The sequence below is a fragment of the Anser brachyrhynchus genome, assembly GCF_964034855.1.
Source record: "Anser brachyrhynchus genome assembly, chromosome: 4".
NCBI lineage: Eukaryota > Metazoa > Chordata > Aves > Anseriformes > Anatidae > Anser > Anser brachyrhynchus.
The window spans coordinates 31340446-31359581 of record NC_137698.1 but is presented as its reverse complement, the minus strand read 5'-3'; the positions used below and the strand labels follow the sequence as shown (position 1 = coordinate 31359581).

The window sequence follows — 19136 nt, the reverse complement described above, 5'->3', positions numbered from 1 at the left end:
TTTAAGGAAATAAAATCAAAAGACCTTCCTAACTATACCAAGCAAGTTAACTTTCTTCTCAGTGTCCTAAAGTAAAACAGGACATAGTTCAATTTCCAGTGAGTCTTGTGGCTGTTGTGCAGATAAATCAGATGGAAGGAGAGTCTTATATCCAAGTCTTGCATCTTGAAAGGCAATGACAGATTTTCAAGCTCTGCTGCTGCAGACATAGCAGAGCACTTACTCTGTGAGAGAACTTCATATATAACTTACACAGTGAAAGATGGCTGCAGTTATGGCGAAAGACGTGATAGATTTGGCACGTAACACATTAAGAACTGTATGCAAGAAATGAGATGGTGAAGAGAGATCAAATTAATATTGGGTTTTTGTATTGATTATATACTTTACAAGTTTAGTTGTCTACAAAGTCCTCTATTAGCTGCAAAATTATTTTTATTGAATCAAGGCCATAGTTGAATTACAATATTTTTTTTCATTTTACTGACTTAAAACATGACAGTTGTGCATTGTTTAATAACATTTAAAAGGTGTTGCAAGAATAATGATAGTAAATGGCCATCATAAAAGGTGCATGAAACTGAAATTATTTTGGAGATTCAAGTGACAGATTTATCGTCGGTGAAGTGTTTAACAGCACTTTATTTCATTACAAACACATTTTGAGGAAAGCATTTAGTTTGTATATTATCTCAGTTTATTATGAAAATAGAAAAGGGCTGCAAACACCTTAGTTATTTTTGTTCTTGCACCAAAACTCTCCCTAGGGAATATGAACTCCCTGCAAATGAATTTCAGTAAATGTGGTTAGGAATCTCTTCAAACATTAGCAAAATATTTGTAGTAGTATCATTTCTCTAGTAAGGGTGACTACCCTTGTAAGAATTGTAGAATTACCAAGTAGCTAGGGCTTCCTGACTCTGAAATAGAAGTGGTGCTGAGTAAGACAGGACCATCTGGAAATTGGTCTGCAAAAAAAAATCCCAACGTTGCCATTATGGATGGCACAGAGGAGACAATGGTAATATACAGCAAAGTTTTCCTGATACTTTTTATATGGGATTGTGCTCTCAGTACTAATATATAATACCTTTCTAAGTGCAAAACATGGTGAACAAATCAAGGTAATTATGCACAAAAAATTGGTTTAGTATTTAATGATCTGATGTATGAGGTACTTATACAAGTGCGGGTTCATGCTAGCGTATAATTATACAACTTTGTATTTTTTTTCAAAATACACACAAAAAAAAGAAATGGTTTATTTAACTGGGACAGACCTTATCAGAAAATTCTGAATACAAAGGGCACCACAAAAATTTTACTTACAAAATGTTATGTGGGAGCATATTGTCTATATTGGTATTGAGCTTATTCTTGCTTTACAAGGTCAGTAGCAGTTTTGTTTGATTACAGATCATGTGTTTTTGAAGAGTATGAATTATCATTTATAGTAGATATCAATATAATAAAAAGTACCATAACATTAGCAGGTATTAAATGCACAGTCATAGATTTTACCTTGCAAATGTATATTTATCATATAATTCAGTCTTTGAATTGTAGAATTATATTTTCAGATTATCTCCATGTCAAAATAAGATTTTTTTTTCAAAGGTGACAGAAAGCATGTTTACAGAACACATTACAATCTAGAAAGCACTTGAAATAATGTCTTTTCTGTAGCCCTTTTTAATAACATATTCTGGACCCATATCTAACTTGATTTTCATGTAGTGGAGTGACTTAGTGGGTCTATAGTGACATGGAATAAATCTTTTCATGTCTGAATTACCACAGAAATATTTTACAATGACAGTGAAAATGACTTGTCCAGAATTGGTTCCATTTACTTTTGTTCCCAGTTTAATAAATCAGCTGTTTGACATCTCATTCACAATACTGTAAGCTGGGTGAATGATTTGTGATTTGTTTACTTAATAGGTAGAGGAGACACGTCAGTACATACCTAAGCTACTGCAATGCTAGACTTTTAACTACATGTACATTTCTGCCAAATAATTAAGTACATCTCCAAAGATTATGTACTCCTTCCTATAATGTCTTGTTTGGAAACAAAGTAGTAAGTAATTTCAAACTTTAAAAGATCATTCAAAAATGGTAAGTTTGACAAAGATGGCAGTATCAATAGTTCTATCAGCTTTTCAGTATTGACAATCAGTGAATTTCTCTAGTTATATACTGTTTTATATATTTTCTTGAGTTCTCTTCTCTTCTTTCTTCTTGAGCAGGAGATGCAAAACAAAGATCCATAAGAGCCCACCTGCTGCAGTTAGAAACATCATATTATATAAAAATATACTTTCTTTACCATTTTTCTTTATTATCAGTTTGCTTGTTTCATGTCCAGTCCTCAGTTTGTTAAATGCTTGTATATTTCAAAAGTCGTGTGCACTTTTTAGCTTATGGATATTCCCTGGGCCAGTTTTTATTGCAAATAATGCTATTTATTTCTCAGTATAGATTGTCCACAGCAGCATAAGACATTGTTCTGTGAAAATCAGTCTTCGTCTGAATGTCTTATGAAAACAAGCAAGCTAAAGAGACTAAATTTTTAAGGACATACTGATTTATCTGAAAGCTCTGTTTCACTGTTTTTGTATTATTCTCTTCGTGTCACATAAATTCACATCAGAGAGAATAACAAGCTTATGTGTTAATATAGCACACTGAGATGAGCAGTTTAATTTCAGAGTTTCCAGGACATTGAAGAACTGGATCACTAAATTCTCCCTAAAGTAAATGCTGGAGTCCTGATTTCGGCAAAAATCCAGATGTAGTGGATGGAGTATGCATTGATTTCCCATCTGATTAGTATGCAGAGCTGCACTACAAGATAGCTTGAAATGTCTCCCTATAGTATAATGCATCATTTGCATAAAACTGATAACATGTGTTCCTTTTTAGGACTTTCATTTCACTTTACAAATCCATTTCATACTTGTTATTAGATCCCTGTCTGGGCGCATTGTTGGAGGTGTGTGGTGGTTCTTTACCCTCATCATAATCTCATCCTACACGGCTAACTTAGCTGCCTTCCTGACGGTTGAGAGGATGGTGTCACCCATTGAAAGTGCAGAGGATCTTTCCAAGCAAACAGAAATTGCTTATGGAACGTTAGATTCTGGCTCCACTAAAGAGTTTTTTAGGGTAAGAATTTCTGCTTTTTAGATTTCTGTTTTGTTGTACCTAGGTCTTCACTCTTTTAAATGTTTTCTCCCTGGGCTTTATTAAAAGGTTGCTATAAAAATGTGATATGTGCAGCCTAACTTGCAGATATAAGTGTTTTAGTTTACTCATTACAATATCATTTTATTATCTATATATAAATACAAGGGCCATGTTATAAACAATGCAAAGTAAAAGTGACTGCAAGGAATTACCTAAAAAATATTCCACTGTAAAGAAAAAAACAAGATCTGATCATAGAAGGGAGTTGACATCATTCATCTAGGCTGTAAAAAAGTAATTAACAATTTTAAACAAGACTGATAGTTGTGCTATATTTTAGATAGTCATGCAGTATATAGGAACATGGGAAGGTACACAGTCATGCTTTAGTATTTCACATGATTTTTCAAACTTACTGATGGGGAATGGGTTACAATCCTGCTGGCAGCTGTGGTAAATCCATGCCTGCTTTTGAAAACAGTTATTGTATTTGCATTACAGTGATGTCTTTGGAAGTCTGTCAGTCCTTGCCTTCTACTTCAGTGTGTTTCAGTTTTTAAAATGTGTAAGACTGCCAATGTGTGAGTTTCAAGCTGCCCTTAAGATACCAGCTACCATGGTGAAATCCATCAGAGCAAAAGAGTGAGACACTTAAGGCTGCTGAGAAAAGTGCTGTGACAGTTTTGCAGTGTCTGTGCACTCTAAGATGGAAGTGGGTCTGAAGTGCTACAAGTATGAAAAACTTTTTTTTTCTTGTTTTTTATTTATTTTTCAGTGGATAGTAAGAGTGTTAAGCTTAAACAAAATGTATTTTAAAACAGTTGGAAATACTATATTTACATTTCAAATAGAGTTTGCCATGGAAGCAAAGTGAAATAGTTTCTCACAATTTTTTTCTTGTGTACTGTATAGAGTAGTAACTGTTGGGTTGTGGTTTTCATTAGGCTTTGTGACACTTACTTAACTGGTAACATACTAAATAGGAACCATACTTGTTTCAACTGTGGAAAAGCATTTTTTTCTGATTTTAGTGAGTCCTGTAAGAAGACCTGGTGCTGATTGCATTTCTGCTGTTCTAAACTGAAACTAATGTCAGGTGTGTAAGCTAGTAAAAATGAAGTTTGGGTTTTGGTGCTAAGTGTTGAGAAGCACACAAATGTTTTTCTGTTTTTGAGAGCATAAAGTTTTTAGACTGTGGCTATACTGGGGACAGAATGTGAACTAAGGGTAGATCAGTTCTTTTGATTAGTTTCTCTTTAGAGATTTTTCAAGCTTTTTTTGTTGTTTTTGTTTTAAAGAAAAATGTGTATAGAGTGGTACGTAGTTTTTGTGCTACTAATTTGTTAATGTTGGTTGAGATGCTATCTGTGGTGGTTACTTAGAAGAACTAGAAGGTTTAAACTCATGTGCATCTTCATAATTACACTTTAACACAAATAGTGCTTCCAGTGGTTACCTGAGCATAAAAAACTTACTTTTGTAAAAATAAGTGAAGGCTTTGTATCACACAGTATCACAGTATCACAGATTTCTAGGTTGGAAGAGACCTCAAGATCATCGAGTCCAACCTCCGACCTAACACTAAGTACTCCACTAAACCATATCGCTAAGCTCTACATCTAAACGTCTTTTAAAGACCTCCAGGGATGGTGACTCCACCACCTCCCTGGGCAGCCCGTTCCAATGCTTAATAACCCTTTCGGTAAAGAAGTACTTCCTAACATCCAACCTAAAACTCCCCTGTCGCAACTTTCGCCCATTCCCCCTCGTCCTGTCACCAGGCACGTGGGAGAACAGACCAACCCCCACCTCTCTACAGCCTCCTTTAAGGTAACTGTAGAGAGCGATAAGGTCGCCCCTGAGCCTCCTCTTCTCCAGGCTGAACAAGCCCAGCTCCCTCAGCCGCTCCTCGTAAGACTTGTTCTCCAGACCCCTCACCAGCTTGGTCGCCCTTCTCTGGACTCGCTCGAGCACCTCCATGTCCTTCCTGTAGCAAGGGGCCCAAAACTGAACACAGTACTCGAGGTGCGGCCTCACCAGAGCCGAGTACAGGGGGACAATCACTTCCCTAGACCTGCTGGCCACACTGCTTCTTATACAGGCCAGGATGCTGTTGGCCTTCTTGGCCACCTGGGCACACTGCTGGCTCATATTCAGCCGACTGTCAACCAATACTCCCAGGTCCTTCTCGGCCAGGCAGCTTTCCAGCCACTCATCTCCCAGCCTGTAGCTCTGCTTGGGGTTGTTGCGCCCCAGGTGCAGGACCCGGCACTTGTGAGGGCATGTTCTTCACCTTTTGTTCAGTTAGCTTTTGCTGTGCACAAACAAGGTTATAATGACCTCTGGAAATTCCTTCTCTGCAACTTCTATCACAAACGAGTTGAGGCACTATGTGTAATGCCACTGCTTAGCCCAATGGTTCTATCTACTGTTTGCTCTAAATTACTTAAGCCTGCACAGTTATCTTTCAAGAAATAACAGTTGTCATAAATTCTTTCTAGGAGACCTGAAACTCAGGTTTCAAGAATGAAACTCTGTCTGCTAAAGGCAATGTGAAAGCAGTCTCTAGCACAAACAAGACTAAAATTTCACTTACAGTATTTCTCTGCAGTAAATGGATTGGAGTGGATGTGACCTGAAATTAGGACTCAAATTCTTTGAACAGCCGGAAATAAGTATTTTTCTAGCACCAAGCTAAATGGACTGTCTGTCATCAATTAAATGTTTGTTAGCTTTGTTTCTCCAGTTAGTCTGCTTTCTCTTCAAGAGTTGATACTGTTTTTAAGTTTGTTTTAGATTGGTGGAATGTGTATTGTATCTAAATCACCACTAATAGAGCCCTCGTTTCTCAGCATAAAAGTAGGGATTATTGTATACTCTAAGAACAGTAAATAGAATTTGCCTTGCTACTAAAATATGTTTTGTGATAGTAAATCACACAAGTGAATGTGAGATCCTTCCATTTGGCAACTGGGTAAGTAGAGGAGTTCATGAATTATGTAGTTTAATGCTAAATTAAACAGCACATTCAAAAGTTGAGAGGTTTTGAAGAAGCACGTTAAATGCCAGACCACTGAGCTGTTTTGGTAAAAGTAGATTTGGGAAGAAGAAAGAATCAAGATGAGGAAGATTAATTGTCTGGTACTTTGTTTTCGAGGAAAAACTTAAGTTTCTGGCTCTTCAGCAAAGTGATCTGCTTTTCAGTCTGAGAGCAGGAGAAAACGCTTCTTATTCTTTTGTGATACCATAAGAAAACATTAAAAAGGTATCACCTTTTATTTGATTCTTGCTAGCATCAAATCACTTTCCTGTTCTTTTTCAGCCAGTGAGACCAATAGGTTGGCAAGAAGATGTTGCACGTGGTGATATATATAGAAGGGCAGGGAGAAAGAAGATTGGTTATTATTGTCGTCTCTTAAGAATAGAGCTGAAGAGGTGACATCTTGCTAGCACTACTATCAATGGGAAAGTAGGAAGACAAAGAGAAGAGAGTGTCAGTGTGCCTAGCACTGCCTTATAATGCTTTCCTCATCAGGGTTTGCTGTTTAGTAAGTTTAATCTGTATTGTGAACTACAGTGTCATTTTGGAGAACAAACAAACATCCATGCCTGATTTCTAGCTTGAAGAATTTTCAGTCAGTAAATACAGGCACTAGAGTTACTTTATGTGAACATGAGGCCATAGTGTTTTTTGTTTGTTTGTTTGTTTGTTTGTTTTTGTTTTTTCTTATCAGGGCATCTCTGACATACTGGAATCACAGTGAAATATGTGAGCTGATGAGGAAAATAGTTATAATGGTCAGTGATGAAGCTATTACTTTAGAAAAGCATTTAACCATTGATACCTTTGAATGTTATAGTTTTCTTAATGTGAATTAATTACCTCTTTTAATGATTTGATTAACAAGAACAACTTAAATACTGAAAGGAGAAGAAAACATTCTTTAAAATTGCTTGCTCGGTTTTCTGAAGGTTATGCGTTTGACTTTGGTTTCTGTGCACCCAAAGTTGTTACAAATACTTGCAGATTGAACAACATGTAACTATATAAACACATTGACTTTAAATTCAAGTGAACTCAAATATAAAGGAGGTTACATGAGCTACGCAGAGACACATGACACAGGAGTTGTTCTTTTTAATTCACTCTGACTTCAGAGATTTTCGGTTTTTGATGAAGAAGATTGGACAGAATCCAGTACCCATGGATGTGAAGCAGTACAGAAAAAACACGCTGTTGTTGGGTTGCTTTCCATGTTCATAGACAAATTTTAAGGAAAGATAAAAACTTGAATATCACACAGGGCAGCACCTCAGCTCAATTTTGTGAGCAGCTAAGGCAGTGGGCATATATGCCTTGCAGCAGGTGGGTTAGATGAGTAGTGAAGTATGCCAGAAATGAGAGAGGAAGAGCTGTTACTGGATAGCAGTAGCCTGCTATCTGCTACCTGTTGTCAGGTGTATAAGATGAAATTCAGCAGCTGCTAAAACAAAAGAAGAAATAATTGCTGACTTCTAAGATTTTATATGAGACAACTTTTTTTTTTTTTTTAAACTGTGATAAGACTCGAAGGTTTGCCTAATTATAAAGTGCTAATTTGATCAGACTCATACCATATAGGTTGAGACTGAAAAGGTAATAACATTCATAAACTAGTTTCTAAATTCGCTTCTTGCAAAACCTTGCTGCCTTGAAGCAAGTGTATTCCTTGAAGCAAGTACTGAGTGTACATTTTCCCGCAATTTAATTTAAAATATCCAGACAAACACAGTCAAATTATATCTACTTACCTATCATATAAGGGAAATATCATATAACTATAAAACAGTTCATGGTTTTACCTGTGGAACACTTCAGGTAAACAGGAATTTTTTCAGAGTATTGCAGCAACCAAGAAGTGAATGTGCCATTGCTAGAGCCGAGTGAATTATTCAGTCAAAAATTTACTTCAAGAAATTCATTGTCTTCAACTTTTGTGGTTTTTTTGTTTGTTTGTTTGTTTGTTTGTTTTTCCTGGAATATCCACAGATTGATTACAATATCTATGAATACATTTGTTGTTCTGACTTTCAGAGTTTCATTGGCAAGCATTTTTATTTTCTGAATGAATCATCAGTGATTTGTTAAAGTATTTGATGTTAGATGAATCCAAACAATATTCTGTCTCCTTTAAAATGTGTTGAGGGCATTCAGTGATTGTTCTTCCATATTCCTTCGTCTTGACTTCTTCCTACAGAGAGAAAGAGAAAATGAATTTATCTCATCCAATTCTGATTTTGTGGAAGTTATTGTTCTAGACTATGGTATTTTTCTGTTCTTCTCTATGAAGAAGGTATTTCTAAAGAGTAAAAGGCTTCATTTGTGTTACCTGCTGTTTTTAAGATGGAATGAATCACCCTAAGGATATATTTGTTTCTTATTTTCCAAACAGGAGTTCTTGGCAATAAGCTAAATGTTTAAACTTAGCTGAAAACTTCTGTTTTGAATAGCTGAATTTATGTATATGATGTGAAAGAGTTGAGTTTGAATCTTTGTTCAGCTTCTGTGAATGCTTAAATAACATGAACTTGTTGAGATGTTACATTAGCCTGGGCAAGTCAGGGTTGTCACATTAGCTTGTTTGTGTCAGGATTCTAGTCACCTACATTAAATACATGTTGGTTCATGTCTGCAGTGGACATGTCTGGCACCAGTGTCTACAATGTGGGGTGAACAGAGTAATCCAGATGTAGGTTAGAAAAACCCCGGTGGAGGAAATAGTGGGTCACCACAACCTACAGGCAGTATGGCAGTATGCATATAAGCTAGTCCATATCACTTGACTCAGAGATAATAGCCTTGGCACTCACGACCAAACACATATTGCCTTGGCACTTTATGCTTTTTGAGGTACATGCTGCCTGGCTTTACAGGTAATGACCATACACTAGTTGGACATACTCCTGCCAACAGCAGAGCGTCGGTTGGCACTGAATCAAGAATCATAACTGAGAAAAAGGGATGAACAGAAAATGTAGTCCAGTATTCCTGCTGCTGCTTCAAGACAAGAAGCAGAAGCTTGGTACATCCTGCATAGAAAATACCACGCAGAAATAATGGTCTTAAGAGTATTAAAAGGAAGAAAGAAAAAAAAAAATGTGGGGGGGTGAGTGGTAATGACAGCAAAAGTCAGCAGCAAAATATTACTTCATAATAATAATAATGTTATAGGTACAAATTTTCTTCAATGGCAGATCAGTTAGAGATCAGTTAGGTCTCTTAACTCTCTATATTTGTAAATGCTAGAACATGTAGTTTTCCTCAGGAATTCTCAAAGTTGCTACTAGCAGGACTGCAAGTACAATCTAAGTCTTCAGAGTTCTTTTACTGAGCTGGGGTATTTGTCACTTCTGCTATTTACTAGTGGCTCTGTCTTACAAATAGTGCTTTTAGAGTTCTTGGTGCAACTAAAAACCTAAGTAAAGATCTGTAGTTCATTGTGGTTGCATTTTCTCCTGGGTTTACAGCCTGAAGTAACGGGCAAAACATTGAAGAAATTGTGTGTGGCTGTGCTTTTCCAGAAGTACACGTTTTTCTCAAATCAGAGGTGGATTGTAATGGTGACAACATGAACAGGACTGCAAAGCACAGCTTGAAAGATCCAAGGATCATTTCAGTTGGTCAGGTACACGTGCATCATCTCTACAGTTGTCAGACAGAAGATACTACTTGATGGAGCGCAAAATGGTGGGTCAGTGAAATTTCATCTCTCCGGTATGTACTATTGACATTATCTACAATCACAAAGTATTTTTACCTTCAATGTTTTCTGAGCAGCTGCTGTAAATGCAGTTCGTGTCTGTATTAGCCAAGGTACATGATTGAACTTTGAGAGGGGAAAAAAGTCACTAACCCAAGAAGACAGACTGCTGCACACCTAACACTGCAGAAATTAATTTTAAAGCAATGTGTATATGTGTTAACTTTGTAAGTGTTCCATGCTGAATTTTTACGGACTACAGCAGTGGAAGAAAGAAACAAAGTACAGCTGTGTAAGTACACAAGCTTAACATTCAGCAGAACATTTCCATGATTTCTGTGTGCTTGGAAGCTTATTGAAAATGAATACCAAAATGAAAAAAAAATGGCACAAAGCTAATTCCTTTTAAACTTCAGTCATCTTTTTGCTGCTTGCCCATCGTTCATCAAAAATATGTATAAAACTGGTAGAAAAATGAAATCAGTCAATATACCTTCTTATCACTTTAAAGGATGAATTGCAACTAGTCTGTGAGGTCAGAAGGCATCTCAAAAGGAAAAAGTGACGTGCAGAGCAATAAGAAGACTAGTTTACTTTCTCTCTGCGTACACTAGTTTTTATTTAAAAACTTTTTATATGTATGTATGTTCAAACCAACAGTGTGAGATGGACAGACCAATCTGTTTTGTTCTGTTCTGGTAGCCCTTAAGAATTGTTCCTCTGTCAAATGAAAAGCAAGCAGAATTGCTCCATTAGAAAAAAATTGTTACTTTGCTTTCACTGAGCAGAGTAAGCAGGAGGCAAGAGCTCTGGAATGAAAAGTTAGTCATGGAAAAAATGATGGAAGTATAATAACCCATACAGTCTTATAAAGAAGTCCTTTTCATAGTGAAAAGCCAGCAACAAACATTAGAAGAGCTGACATGCTTCCCCTGAGTCATTTCTTGTGAAAAAGTGTTGTCTTTTGGGAGGCAAAGAAAATTGGCCTGAAGATTCTTGTGTTTTCTGAAGATCTTCAACACAGTCTAGTGCCTCTAGATTTATGAGTACTTTGAAATAGTTCTTTAACTTTTGAAATTGATAATTGTGTTACAAAAAGTTATGAAAAAAGACTAAAAGCATATGGCAGTCTATCTGTGAACCTTGATCTGTCTTTACACTCAAGATATTATTCAAGCTTCTAAAAATACACAAGAAAACTCTAAAATCAGGGAGAAAAGAAGAAAGACTTTTTTTTAATGAAAGTAGAGGTTAACAATTATGAATCATACTTCAGCTTCCTTTTTTATTGTTTGAGATACAGAAGAATTACACAGAACATATTTCACTGTTAAATTTTGACTAGCTCCATAGAAGCGTTCAAGAGGTGATGGAGACTAAAGACCCAGTTATGAAATCATATGTAACTTCTGTCATCAACTGTAATCTCTACATGAAAAGGCAGAGATTATAGAACTGACATGTCATGAATCCTTGAAAAGAGATACAATTAGAGAATATTGGTTTGTTTTTTATTAGTTTGACAGAAGAAATAGGCCCTTCACTGAAGTACTGAGATGATGGACAGACTTTCATTTACATCCAAAAGCATATTAGTGAAAAAATGGTTATACTTTTTTTGAGGTCTAGAGGGTTCAAGAGGTTCATTTTCAGTTACATTTTCTTGGTTTTCAGAGTCCTTAAATCTGTGCAACAAACAAAAGAATTGATTTAGGCCATTCTAGAAATTCAGTTGAAAATAAAGAATGAAGTAATTAACACTTCATTTATTTTTTTTTTCCTCCAGGCATCTTACTTTATTATTATCTAGGAAAAATTGTTTCTTTGTCCACATTACCCAAAATCCTGCTGTTCTGAGGACAGCTCAGCAAGCCCGTTGACCAAAATACTGTAGTGCTTCAGAAACTTTGTTTTGTATATTACTCAGCTTATTTTCAAATTATTATTTCATAATATTTATTACAAAGAAAATGCATTCTTGTCTAGTAGAATTTTCCTTTCCTGTTGGTAAGAACAAATTGTGTCTGATGAAAGAAATGTATTACTCCTTGATCTTCTCTTTCAAGTTTTCATTAAGTTTTTTTAGATGTTCTAACCAGGCTGTGCTCTGCACTAGATAATTTTGTGCTGGGTACAATGAATTTACAGCAGTACAGTTTGAAGATTCTCCAGTGATGTGTAATTTATTTTATAATTTGATATACTCATTAAAATAAGTATTAAAGTTTGTTTCACTTGTGCTACTCCTAAGGGCAGATAATTCCATAATATTATTCCTGTGATGGTTAGAAACATTCTTTTATTTTCCAATGTGAGTGTTTTTATATCCTGTCGTGTTATAGTACATTAATAATTAAATATATTTATATATGTTTTTTAATATTTTTTCTTCCTGGTGTTTAGTTTCCTGATGCATAAATACAGAGCAAGTATGTGGTTTCTTTGGTTTTTTTTGTTTGTTTTTTGGTTTTTTTTTCTTTTTTTCCTCTCAGCTTTCAGTTCTGTCAACTAAAACAACTCTTGATTTGCAAGCCAGATATTTGGGTCCCTGTTCATCTCATAGCTCTTCTGTGTGTGTATGTTCTAGTTCAAACTAATTGCTCCTGAGTGTGGGTGAACAGATCTGTACATTGTATGCCAGCTGAGATCTCAGCAATGCTTTGCACAAAGGCACTAATATTTCCCTGTCTCTTCTGGAAATGACTTTCTCCCAGTGGTATCAAACTGTTTGCTAGTAATCATTTTGCTGATACGTGGTGATTTACCTTCCTTTTTGTGTTGTTTTTACACAACTGAAAGGCTTTCATTTTATTGCAGATTTTCTTATTGGTCCGAAGGTGTTGGACCATGCTTTTGAACAGGAAAGTTTAATTTCATTTCTGTCATCCAAACGCTCAGAATTTTTCACTTCTCATATATAACAAATAAATAATTTCTCATTATCTGGCTTGATACATTTTGATTAACCCAATTTCTTTTCTTACAGATACAGGTTATTTCTATCTTCAAATGTTTTCATTATGAAATGTGATCTGAAACTGTACATGGCATGCTGTACTTCAAACTGAAAGAGCTGTAGTTGCTTTAAATGTTTTTTTGTTCTTGTGAAGTATAGTATATTTGATTCTAGACTTCCATAATGGCATCTGCAGTTTACTACAAAATCTACTATTTCTTAAGAAAGTGCTTCTGTGTTTAGGGATTTAGCTTATTTCCACCACCAATACCCCCATATAGGTGCAATAAGTTTTTTGTTTTGCATCTAACTCATTTTGATGATTTCTGTACCCTCATTTGCATGACTTATTATTCTTCCATTACATTAAAAAAAAAAAAAAGAAAGCTTAATTATGCATTTAGATTGTGTTTCTATACCTAGATTTTTCTTTGTCTTTCTTTGTCTTCTTTGTCTTTCCACCACACAGCAGACACTTTCCTTTCTCCAACTGCTTTCACTTGTGAGGCTGGAAAATCCAATGCTTTTTGATGTTTCTGCAGTTTAAACTATGTACTGTTTCCTTTATGTTGTCTGGTTTCCCCCACTCAAATCAAGATCCTACTTAAAATTTGCAATTTTAATACAGTGGTGTAAGAAAGCTGTAGTAGTAGATACTGCAATGTATTATGCTGCAGTATTATGGCTGTCCCTGTAGGCTTAGTGCGGTGAAGTTAGCTCTTGGAGTGGACAGGAGATTTTCCCTGTGACCAGCACTTCAAAGAACAACACATTGATTTAGGTGTCATCATAGAAATTAGTTTGCATGACATTTATCTGAGTTTTTCAGACTTTCAAATTTAAATTTAAATAGTCTTCTTTGACTTTATGAATGTGTTGAATGATGGGGAGGAATTTAGATTCCACTGAAACTGAATTTACTTTAGTAAAAAATCTCAGAGGAGAAGTCCTTTCAGCAAGTATTTTAACAGATTAAATGCTCTTGAAACTTTAATACTAACATACCTTGTAAGACAAGCCTCCTTGAACAATTAATTCTTTAAATCACATGAATGTGAGGATGACATAAGGCCTTTGTCTTCCATGTTCATATATTGTCTTCTCATATGTGGATTCTTGGTACAAATTATTATAAGTAGGCTTTTGAGGAATACATTCTTAGAATGTTTTACAATTCTTTTAATAAGAGTATACGTATTAAAGATACTTCAAGTAGCTCAATTAGTTTAGGGAAACTGGAAAGCTTGTAAAACTGCACCTAAAGAAGATGACATTAATTTTACCAATAAAGAATAAAACTATCAGTGTATTACAAAATGTAGACCTTCAATCTATTTGAATTTTTATTTACTCTCAGTAGCCACACAGTATAAGTACAGTTATGTATTCTAAAATACATAATAATATTTAATCTTAAGTTAATTAAAAAGGCTGAAAAACAGTTTTGACCTTTTTTCTTTTCTTTTTTTTCCTTTTTTTTTGGGGGGGGGGGGGGGGGGAGTGGGAGTATGAATTGATTTTGTCATTAAATTGGCAAGATTCATTTGTTGTTACATGTTGTAGTCCGTGACAATATTGATTCGTGTCCTTCAATATGGAAGGTCAACAAGATATTTACACAGACCATATTTGAGAATTACAGTTCTGCTCCTGCAGTACAAGATCATCACCTAGCAGAGCGTTGGTAGTCTGAGGAGCTATTTCTGTCAATGACATACTAATTACAACACCCCATTTTAAGAATAGTAGGTCTTTGAATGAAAAAATGGAAAAGACATCTGGTGACCCACAAAACACACAATTAATTTGATAAAGATTTCCATAATTCAATTTCTTAATGAGTTTCTTAATGGAGGCGGTATTTTATGTATTTTACATGTAAATGGGATGTGTACTTCGTAATAGTAATTTTCATAGTCATGATATGCAGTGGTGACATGATAAGAAAAAAGAAACTTGTAACTTCTTAGGTATTTTGTATTTTCTTAGAAATGGTAAATAATGCAAAAAGTATTCATTGTGAATATTAGGGTCGTGTGCTTATACATTGGTAATGATTGTAATAACAAAGTTGCTATTAGCTTTTAACATTTCATATATACACTGGAGAGTCATGTAGCAATAGCAACGAACCACATTAAGAGCAGTGCATATTATTTTAATATTCTTGTAGTCAAATAATAAAGCCATCTACACTGGTTGCATTGTTTGGATAGCATGGTAAAAAAATGGGGGGGGTGCGGGAGTTTACATGCCTTTGTTTTTTAATGGAGTACTGCTGTTCTTCCTTTTTTTTGGTGCCAGAAAAAAAAAGTATATAAGAAAAATACAAAAGCCCAACTTGCACATGGGGCACCCTACATTCACAAGAATTCTGTTTCCACGTTGTGTAGTTCACTGTTACTGATGATGGTGTGCTTTTCCAAGTGCAGTTTAAAGAGATGAAGATAAATTTTATAGAAATAAAATATACAGGCATTTATAACATGGGCCAAATTTAAATAAGCGTGCATTACTGATACTATTTCAAAATGTTTTTGAATCATGATATGTGCATAGGATAAGCATGCATACTTTTGTTTATCAAGCAGATAATGTTGACCTTTTGAATACATGCATATGTATGCACAGAATACTAGGCGAAGGTCTTGAACACTGTCCTTTTCTACATCCTTTAATTCTGCCTTTTTGTATAAAATACAGCTTCTGGGGAGGAAAAAATTGTGAAGGAAATAATGTGCTGAAAACAAAGTCTTGCTAGTAAGAATTCTGTGTAGCAATCAGACCAAAAACCTTAGAAGTCAAGTATTCCTTGGGTTGTATGTCATTGCTCTTTCATTTATATATATATATATATATATATATATATAGAAGTCAAGACAAGTTCAAGGGCTAGGTAGGGATTAAGACTATCAGCTGTGTGAACTCCATCGTAATGTTTCTTTTCAGTGTCCATGGCTGCAGAAGACTGCAGTCATGGCAAATCCTGAGTTTTATTTTCTGGTGATGTTTTTCATTACCGATTTTTATTTCTGTGGTTGCTGGATCAGGTATTTTTACCTTCAATGATATGGCAAGGAACCTGTGAGCCATCTAGTGGGAGGTTTCTTCTTAGCACTTGACCATTTGAAGAATCTGTTCCTTATGCATTTTCCAATTCAGATGTCCAGCACCAGCCCCTCGGTCTGTAATGCGACTCCCCTCATCCTTTCCACCTACCTGTTACAATCAGATCTCAGTCAAGTGACAGTGGGAAATGGGGTGCTGCATTTTATTGAGGCTGAATGATGAAAGCTGAACAGACTTTGCTAGACATCTATAACATACATATATACACCTGTGAAAGATCATTTTAATAAACCAGGAGGCAACATAGTTAAGGAAGCAAAGGCAGTTAAGTCAATTTTAGAAGCTGTTCATGACAGTAGCCTAACTTAAATGAAATATATTTGTTTATTTAGTATTTGAATCTTATTATAAGAAAACAATGTTTTAAATGTCACCATAACCTTTTCTCTTCTACAACATGGGATTCAAATGCCTTGTAATGAAAGTTGTGGTGACAGGTACTTGGAAGCATTTTGTCTGCTTTGGTTTGAACTGAACCCTTTAAGACAGTTCTGAATTAGTCTAGCTTTTAGTTTTCCCCTTTATAGAGCAAGTTATGAACATTAAATATCGCTGTAATCATTTTTATACCACTGTTGGAAGCTAGATGTCCCTTGCTTAGTTTGTAGTTGTAAATCCTGTGTAGGAAGTTGGATATGTGTTGCCAAATGAATGTTGACAGTGATTGGAAAGGGATGGAGTATCTGTGTTGAATTAGAAGGTAGGTGTGGGGAGTGAAAACTCAGGGAAGATTGAGCTCCTTCATATGAGGTTATGGACTTCTCATTCCAAGCCTGAGTGTGTTAAGGAAGGAGAAGATTGAGTACTATGCAGAGGTAAACACTTGTAGCTTTGCTTTCAGTGAAGTGAATACAGGGAACAGATGATAGAAAGACACCAACTTTGGTATACGTGCATTTAGGGTTTACACTTTCTTTATAAATTCTGGCAATGTTGATGGAGTTGCCCAAACATTAAATAGCTTAACTGACATGGATCTTCAGATGGAATTCTCAGGCATGGAATGCTACTTACTGTCTGAGAGGCGCTATTCATCTACCCAGCTATGTATCAGGTAAGTCAGGTAAGGGAGAGAAAAGTATATTATTAAATTTTAATGCTCACTTATAGTACATAGTGATAGATATAGTTTACATTGTGAATTGGCTTGTCAAAGTTGGTGTGTTTTGTTGGGTTTTCTTCTTATTTGTTTGTTTTAGGGATTTCCTTAGTTTCTAGAATCATAAATTTTAGTATTGTCTTGGATGGAACAAGAACAATGCATGCACAATATGGCAGATATTCTAAGAATCCAAGAAATCCACTGTGCCTTCAGCACAGAGTTATGTTTCTCAGTCGTTCTGGTCATGCTGAGTATATCCAACCCTTTTGATATTAATGGGTATACTGAGTATGTGTAGATCAACAGATCTGATCAACAGATCAAGAGAACTTTCAGCCATGCTGATAGACATGTAGATTCTGGTTGGTAATAGTTGGAATATTTTGATGTTAGAAAACCGTCAGTGGCTACTGACGGCTACTGACTAGCACTACCAGAACTTTAAATAATAACAGACGTATGGAGACTAGGGAGAAATCTGAGCCTCAAAATCTTCCTAGGCAAAATTTCTGGACAGAAAAGTAAGGGTAAGTCTAGGAAAATGATACTTCTTGTTCTTCATAAGAACAGTGAAGCCTTGGGATGTGGTGAAGGCATTTCATACTTTTATATGAAGTATAAAATAACTTTTAAACTGGTGCTTTTATACTTGATTCATTTGTTTTTTAAATGGTGTGATTAAAGATAGATCCATAGTGGAATTGCTGTTCTAAAGTGTACATCCTATCTTTGTTGGAGAATTGCTTCTCATACATTTTATTATAGTAGAAATTTGGTGTATTTACACATACAATAGCAAAGTCTTACAGGATGACTACAAAACATGGTCTTTGGTTTTCTATAGCAAAGTAGAAAGATAATAATAGCTGAGTTACAGGCCATATAGTATTACATTTTACAGTAGCTTATTATTATTGTCTACTTCATATATGGATTTAGGTTGTCTCTTTAAGAAAGTAATTTAGCGTTGATTGTCAACTTCCCTGTTAGTTATACAGATATCTTGATCAGACGAATGTGAAATGCTTGCACACTTTTTTGTTTTCTGCTCAGCTTAAATGGGGGGAGATGATATATACATATGCTTTCTTCTTCGTTACAATTGTATCATGTGACAATATGAGGAATCCAGCATCATATACTGTTTCCGTGATTAATAACTGTTACTGACCATAACCTGTCCTATATTTAAAAGAACTTGAAGTGCCCTTTCTGTCTGCGTTTTCATTAATAACAGTACTTCATTTTTGGTGACATCTAGATACCAAATGTTGTTTTTCTCCTATTTTTTTTCAGGTTAAGCAATAATTATCACTTGGTAGTTATAACTGCCAATTATAGTTATAACTACCAATTGGTTAAAGCGAAGGAAATGTACTTTAGATCATGATCTTTCTGAAAGAAAAATGTGGCTTGCCAAGTTGAGTTTGTGAGGCATGTGGAGTTTTACAAGTAAGAACAACCTTGAAACAGGTGCCTCACTATTAACGTTCCCTTCAGGTTTCACAGCAATGTTAGTTTCCTCTGTGGAGCAATCTGAAGTTTTGTAGTGCCACTGACACATTTCAGCTCACCTTTCGTTGCATAACGAATAGCTCCAGAGAGCTGAAAAAAAAATAAAAAACGATCATCTTGTTTGAGTGGGAGCTTCTGATTTATATTTTACTGAAGTTTGAATATATTTCTTATCTTTTAATTTGGCACACCTCTAATAAAATGGAAGTAATACTATTTGCTTCAAAACTTTATGTATAAGAAACATATATACATATATACAATGACAGCATAATACTAATAGAAAAAGAGAATGTAGCTGCTGCAATATTTCAGCATTTGGTAATAAACTTGCCTAAAAATGACATAATCCTATTTTCCCACGTATGCTTCCACTGTCTACGTAAAGATTAGTTAATTAGGCTTCATATTGTCTCCACAGAGATCTAAAATTGCAGTGTTTGATAAAATGTGGACCTATATGAAAAGTGCAGAACCATCTGTGTTTGTGAGGACTACAGCA

General features: G+C 35.3%; 1 protein-coding gene across 8 annotated transcripts in view; it reads left to right on the top strand.

Annotated features, from left to right (window-relative positions):
- Positions 1 to 19136, top strand: part of GRIA2 (glutamate ionotropic receptor AMPA type subunit 2) — a 103146-nt gene that overhangs the window by 68854 nt on the left and 15156 nt on the right. For 7 of the 8 annotated variants that reach the window (XR_013950353.1, XR_013950354.1, XR_013950355.1 and 4 more), the window contains 2 exons: positions 2973 to 3171; positions 19056 to 19136. The exon at positions 19056 to 19136 is cut by the window's right edge and continues 167 nt beyond it. Coding sequence is in view for 5 of the 8 variants with exons in the window: in XM_080589670.1 (XP_080445796.1) it covers positions 2973 to 3171; positions 19056 to 19136 (280 nt within the window). In the remaining 3 variants the exon portion in view is untranslated. Of the gene's footprint in view, positions 1 to 2972; positions 3172 to 9699 lie in introns of all 8 variants that reach the window. The other variant, XM_080589674.1, reaches the window with a different exon arrangement.